Genomic DNA, 7,606 nt, shown 5'->3' on the forward strand with positions numbered 1-7,606 from the left:
CCCCTCCCCCCTGGGGACGGGCCTGAAGAGAGTAGCTTACGAGAGGTTTCAGTAAAAGTATTGTCTAAAACCAAAGACACAAAACATCTTAGATTGCGTGCATTTCAATGTAGCTTTCTTTTGTTGTTTTGGGCACAAACAATGTAGTATGCACGTGCGTGACTGGACAAAGAAGAACAAAGGCTGAAGACAGCAATGTAGACCTAGGCCGTAGTGTGGGGCACATGATGACGATATCACTACATTACTATAGCAGCACACCTATTCCCAAGAGACGCAAGCGTAAAAAAGACCCCGATATTTTTCACTCTACATCTCAGCGAGCTGTGCGTGGCGTAACCGACTAAGACAGGCCTGGGATCCTGGTTATTGTCTCCCCATTGTACCCCCCGCTGTGTTGTACAGTTCGCTAGATATAATCCGGCGGATATGTGCATATTTTACCTTGAATTGCGCACTTTTTGCTAAAGTTACCAATTTTAGCATAGTGATAGTTTTTAATACCTCTTACAATATAGGTTATAGAGCCAAGCTCAGTTCGGCTTTAATTTCTTATTAATAATGAATATTGATTTGGCCGCCATTTTGAACCGGAAGTAAACTATTTTTTTCCAAAAAATAAATAAACTCGCACATTTTGAGAAAGTTTACTAATAGACGGATAAAATATACATCAAAGAATGCATATTAAACAAAGAATTCTGAAAGAAATCGCAAATTTTTCATTTTGTAACTTTTACGGTGACGGGTTTGGAACCGGAAGTAGTCAAGAATAAGTAACGGCACGCTTGTTTCGCTTTGCGCCTTTTAACAAAAATAAGAAAAACTTTTTTCAGGAGTAGTTTCGGGGAATCTTTACAAGATAGGCTATGGAGCCAAAAAAATCTGATTAAATCACAGATTATCTTGCGCTATTAAAATGGCCGATAATTTTCGGGAAGTGAAAATCACGCGTCGATACTCACTAAAAGTCGTCAAATGATAGAAAAAGCCACATGTAGCCAGCACAAGTATACCAAATATACACACTCAATAGCTGGATCAAGAGAAAAGAAAGAAGACGAAAGAAACTGTTTATGTGACAAGCCTGGTGGGGATACCAAGAACCACGGTGAGCGGGCCGCTCCACCTATTGACTTCAACGTCTGTAAACGACCGCATCATGAATACGTGCAAGTGCTACAAGATGAACAGTTTCTAACTGTAGGAACCGTTTAACTGGTGGCCTCGGGTGCGCGCTTATCACTCTCCTTGCCTTTCTTCCTCATTCTACAGAAAAGTGAAAGGAGTATCTCGCCAAATAAATACTGGTAGAATTTCACGCATTTACTGGCGTGATACTGTATACTGTTGTGCGGATAGGGGGAAAAGACAGTACTTGCTGTATTCCCCGAAGCCACAGATGCTTTTTGACAGTTAGCCTTTAGGTCAATTGAGATAAAAGACAGAATGTTTGACAGCACTTGAGGGCTTTCCACTGCTTCTATACGACCGAACATGTACAGAGAGTCGAAAGTAGACAAGGCAAAAATGCAGCTTTTCGTGAAGAAAGGAACAGCATTTGATGTCATTCACTGACGAAGGTAGCTATCATACAACACACCACGAAAGCTGTCATTCAAGCAGAGCATTGTTGGGGTTAAAGCACTCCTCCCTGCCTCAGTACTTCCGTCTTTTTAGCAGAATGGACAAAAGTTGCCAGCCGCTTTGGACAAACGCTACTTAGGCTTTCCAAAGCGTGCCAAGAAGCCAAAGAACTATTAGATAAAGAACCAAGAGCTATTAAATGCAAGATAGGGTGCCCAGCACGCTGCACTTACACCTAAGCCAGCATGTGAAATGTTCATCCCTTTGCAGCTCAACTGAATCGTGTAACGATAAAGCTGTAAGATATCTGAACTGCATTAAATGAAGATAGCAGTTCTCTTCGGAGCTTGTAATTACCTTAGACCGACGTATATAAACCACACTCTTTTTGTTTTATAAGAATCAATTTTTTTAAGAGCGCCCAGCCTGAGATTTCACTAATTTTTAACAACATGCCGAGGCTCACATAGCAGGGAAATATTTTCTTAATATTAAATATCAATTTAATGCACATGCAAAATACAACTGTCATTTATCATTTGTGCAATTCCATTAAAAATAATGCTTCATTGCTTATTCGTATATGGTTTGATTAGAGTGTACAGAAACAGGTTTGGAAACTACTTCCTGTTTTAAAAAATGGTAAAATTAATAGCAGAAACCTAATCAGTTTTGCCTTTTCCACAACTTTATCAAATGGATTTCATGAATATTTTAGTCATAGACTTTTAAACAAGATGCATCTCTGTGCTTTTAAAAATGACAAATTTAATCTCCGGTGCAAAATGGCGGCAATTTTAATCAACCATATTAGTCGGTGATAAAAGCCGATTTTATCTTGGCTCCATAGCTTATCTTATAAAGGTTATTTCAAACTACAACTGCAATAAAATGGGTGAAATAAACGTCCGAGGTTTTACTATCGACTACTTCCGGTTGAAGGTGACTATCTCCTTGAAAGTTCCAAGAATGAAAAATATGCGTTTATTTTCAGCAATCTTGGGTTTAAATACATTTTGTGACTTTCATTTTAGTTGTCTAGTGGCAAAACATTATCAAACTTTGCATATTTATTTACTTTTTTGAAAAAGGTAGTTTACTTCCGGTTCAAAAAGACGGCTAAATCAATACTCCTTATTAAAAAGAAAATAAAGCCGATCTGAGGTTGGCTCTATAGCCCATCTTGTAACGGGTAATAAAAACCATCACTATGCTAAAATTGGTAGCTTTAGCAAAATGTGCGCAATTCAAACACATATCCGCCGGACTAATAGCGGTGCTTAGGCCGGAATCTCCAGCTTAGCCGTAAAGCTTTATGCTGCCATACGGTGATTCAGCGGACGTCTGGATGTATGGTTTATTTTATTTTTCTCATTTTACCTGATCTGGACGAGGTTCGATTCTCGGCAATGTTTCCTTTTTTTCTTTCTTTCTTTCTTTTTTTTTTTTTTTTACTATGGTACTATAGGTACTTTTTATGGCGTTATCATTTTTTCATGTCGTATTTATCATTGCTTTACTAGAGTAAATAACTAAAAGTCTTCCTAGCCAACCTGTGCCCGGCTACAACAGTATTCGGCCTCAGCCAATCCTTGCATTCCTGAGTTCTAGAGGCTAAAATTCATCACCCACCCCAAGCCCCTATCACTCTAGAAGTAGAAAACATCTCCCCTTTCTCTCCCTCAAAAAAAATCAGAGTCTATGGCTTCCTTCTATTTCCTATAATCGCAGGCGCCCTTGGGGCTACCCGCGAGAGACCAAAACGCTTTCATTCGCCATGAGAAGATCATCAGTTTGCGCAAGTCGAAACTTCTAATCTGGATTCGCTTATTGAGACTCAATCAGCAGGCTGTATTGGTTCTCACTATGTGCTTACGTTCGACCGGTTCTCACTTGTGTTGCGCTTACGTTGACCGGTTCTCACTCGTGCTGCGCTTCCGTTCGACCGGTTCTCACTTGTGCTGCGCTTCCGTTCGACCGGTTCTCACTTGCGTTACGCTTGTGTTTTACTGATTCTCGCTTGTGCTGCGCTTCCGTTTGACCGGTTCTCACTTGTGTTACGCTTACGTTGACCGGTTCTCACTTGTGTTACGCTTGTGTTTTACTGATTCTCGCTTGTGCTGCGCTTACGTTTGACCGATTCTCACTTGTGTTTCGTTACGTTGACCGGTTCTCACTTGCGTTACGCTTGTGTTTTACTGATTCTCGCTTGTGCTGCGCTTCCGTTTAACCGGTTCTCACTTGTGTTGCGCTTACGTTGACCGGTTTTTACTTGTGTTGCGCTTACGTTGACCGATTCTCACTTGTGTTACGCTTGTGTTTTACTGATTCTCGCTTGTGCTGCGCTTCCGTTTGACCGGTTCTCACTTGTGTTACGCTTACGTTGACCGGTTCTCACTTGTGTTACGCTTGTGTTTTACTGATTCTCGCTTGTGCTGCGCTTCCGTTTGACCGGTTCTCACTTGTGTTGCGCTTACGTTTGACCGGTTCTCACTTGTGCTGCGCTTACGTTTGACCGGTTCTCACTTGTGTTGCGCTTACGTTTGACCAGTTCTCACTTGTGTTGCGCTTACGTTTGACCGGTTCTCACTTGTGTTGCGCTTACGTTTGACCGGTTCTCACTTGTGTTGCGCTTACGTTTGACCAGTTCTCACTTGTGTTGCGCTTACGTTCGACCGGTTCTCACTTGTGTTGCGCTTACGTTTGACCGGTTCTCACTTGTGTTGCGCTTACGTTCGACCGGTTCTCACTTGTGTTGCGCTTGTGTTTTACTGATTCTCGCTTGTGCTGCGCTTACGTTTGACCGATTCTCACTTGTGTTGCGCTTGTGTTGCGCTTTAGCCTGTAATGCGGTGTTTTCATAACCGCCATCTTTGATTTTCAAAATCCAAGATGGCGGCTAAAAAAACATCGAGTAAACGCGTGCATTGCATGCTAGTTGCGCTTACATTACGGTTTTAAATTGTCTCGACACGTCACAGGTGGTTTTCACTTTGCTCGTGCGCTTGTGTACCGCGCAAACATGTCGACAGACTTGCTGCTTTTATCAGGCGCGTCGCACCACCCCCCCCCCCCCCCCCACACACACACACCCCACCATCCCCCCACAACACACACACACACCTCACACAACCTTTCACTACAAAAAGCAGTGCATGTTCCTTTTTTAAGAATCGCCCAATCTGACATTTTTTGGTATGATATCTGGCCGCCCCATTCAGTTTATCCTGCTAACGCCTGTTTACAAACCTCAGAGCATTGCAATCGGTAATGACTCGCATATTACCTACGAGAGAATGACGGTCTCAGGGCAAATTCCCGGATTAAGCTTTTATTGATTCAACAGCTGTTTTAGGTCCTTTTACTTTAGGGAAAGAAAAAAACTAATGTACCATTTGTTAATTTCCCACACGGAATAAGCATGGAGCATCTAATTTTGGACGTTTTTTTATAAGAAGTTTTTCAGTTAAGGCTGGGCGTTCTTACAAAAATGGTTCTTATAAAAAAGAGTGTATATATAACCAATATAATTTCAAGGATAGCTTCCCCAAAGTGCGTACCGACACTTTGTGTTTTGTTTCTTTTCTCGAACAAGTCTTCCATATAAAAATTTATTTTTAATATTTGTTTGTCGTTTAGCGTTCTGAACTTATAGAATGAGTGAAATTTTGTCACACCTTCCTGGGGCTTTTTGTTATCTAATCGTCACATCTGTTCATTCTAGTGTGGGACAACAATCCTGGTAGGTCGTTTGCATTGCAAAATTGACTTGAAAGTGTTTCGAAATTCGCTATTCATGGCGGCATAAATTGCCGGATTAAATGCGCTATTCACGGTAGCGAACATCACAGCTCCTGCATACACGAATGAATTTATATAATTCTCTTTTATAACGTCCAAAATCATAATACAAAAAAGCGGTGTCCAGCAAATAAGAAACGAGCCAAGCACCAATACGACCATTTTCGCCGCTTTAGCCTCCTTCAAGAAGTCTATAGTGGCTTTGCTACGCCGCGAGTAATTCTGCATTATGTTATTCATAGCACACGCGATTCTGCTAGAATGATCCTTAGCAGTTCGAAGTATTTTGTAATAAGCCACGAGCATGAAGAATCCCGGGATAGTAGCGGCAATACAAATTGCGATGATGTAGTTTTTGTCCAGGTTGAAAGGAACCTGGCAAAAAAGGCCCCCCGGTTCCGGCCTCCTCACTTTTCGCCAGCCCATGTAAGGTATAAACCCGACAGTCGTCGAAAATACCCATACAAAAGCAACAATGGCGGAAACACGGCGTTTGGTAGTGAACGCTCTGTAATGCAGGGGTGTTTCTATCGCCAAATAACGATCTAGGCTTATAGCACTGAGATTGGAAACGGAATTAAACATGAGCGATATTGTCACTGAAATGGCAGCATGACAGTAACGAATGCCTCGGCTGTACTCCATCATAGGCGCCACCACATTCGATAAAACAATAAGTGGCACAACGGCCAGAGAGATCAGTAAGTCTCCCACTGCCAGGCTTGTTATAAACACACTTGTTTTGTTCTGAAGTCGCCTGTTCACAGCCACTGACACAATCACAAGCAAATTTCCAGAAAAGATGGCTACGGCCAGAAATGAGATTGCGACAACCATTCCTACCAAACTTGCATTACTCCCAGATCCACCCAGAAGCGTTCCCTCGTCCGTGCTATTATTCATGCCAAAATAATATCTTTTCACTTGATTCCACTCAGATCCGTTCGAGTTTAGGATTAGTGTTAGTTACAAAATAGCAAAGAGTTTATATTTACCGACTTGAATGCTATTTATGACGATCTTAGGTTTCGCTGTGACGACACATCAGCGATAATGTTCGGTTGTCCTGGTAGCCGACTGGCTGCCCCAAAAAATACACCACGCAAATCTCAAAGACCTGTTAACAAGTAATAATCAAGTCCTGAAATAGACCACTTCAAAACTTCGCCGTAATTTTAAAAAACAAATGCCAATGTTTTGCTCGTACCTGACACGAGTTACTTATTCTCATTCCTTGTGACAGTGTTATCCTGAGTTCTGTGCGACTTTATTTCGCTTTCTGATTACCAAACTTTCTGTTTTATCCCGTTCAACTCATTTGAGGCTTAATTTCCGTAGAGTACAAACAACACACGAGAATTCATCATTTGTTGTCCAATCACCGCAGCCCCCCGGAGCTCAGCGATCGAGAAAGAAATAAACTCTGTAGATTTCGTCTAGTTTTGTTTACCGCTAGTCAAATAGTGTTCCCAGTTTGCATTTCATAATCATCCCTATTACTACTACTCTTTTGTATTCTAATTTGGCTAAATGCATCTTATTCTATGTACAAATTGGCATCTTGTTAAATTCAATTCTAGAATCTTAAACTTGCGGTATGGTCGGTTTTGACGGTTCCTCTATTTTATTATAAATCCTTTTTCAACTGTTTGATTTTCATTATTTTTCTAACAGCGTGTCTGCTCGTTACGGGCCTAAAAGTCCTCTCTCTTGACGTGTCTATGTGAAAAGTGACTGCAGGAATAAAGGTTTTGGCACATGTTTGACATAAAACTGGGAGGTTTATTGATTTTTTCATCGCATGTGTTCTTAACGCGGACTAACTTTCCTGGGATCATTGTAGTCTGATAGTGATAACGAGGAAAGACTGACTTTTATTATGAATGGAACCTTCACAGAAGTAGCGCGCTGGTACTTATTACTCGTATTGTAATTGACTCTCTCTCAGTTTAGAGCGTGTTTGTTTCACACCTATCTGGTAAACATTCGTTATGAATTTGCTAATTAAAATAGGAGATTGCTTCTACGACTTTTTAAAAATCTTCTCAACTAACACACTTGTATGATATAAACCATAAATGTTTACAATCAAAATGATTTAAAGTTTCTGCCTTGTCGATTTATTTCTCTGTAATATTTGCTCCACACTTGACTTTTTTCTATTGAGGACATTTAGACCAGGGTTTAAGCTTAGTGGTCGACTATTGTTTCATCAGCT

General features: G+C 41.0%; 1 protein-coding gene across 1 annotated transcript; it reads right to left on the bottom strand.

Moving 5' to 3' along the window:
- Positions 1-4,902: 4,902 nt before the first annotated feature.
- On the bottom strand, positions 4,903-6,965 carry LOC5509167 (D(2) dopamine receptor). The gene is made up of 2 exons (XM_001629660.3): positions 6,596-6,965; positions 4,903-6,505 (listed from the first exon to the last, which is right to left on the bottom strand). Exon 2 carries the CDS (start codon positions 6,289-6,291, stop codon positions 5,308-5,310), a length of 984 nt encoding a protein of 327 aa, XP_001629710.2. The 5' UTR covers positions 6,292-6,505; positions 6,596-6,965; the 3' UTR covers positions 4,903-5,307.
- Positions 6,966-7,606: the final 641 nt, after the last annotated feature.

Source organism: Nematostella vectensis, chromosome 5 (assembly GCF_932526225.1).
Source record: "Nematostella vectensis chromosome 5, jaNemVect1.1, whole genome shotgun sequence".
NCBI lineage: Eukaryota > Metazoa > Cnidaria > Anthozoa > Actiniaria > Edwardsiidae > Nematostella > Nematostella vectensis.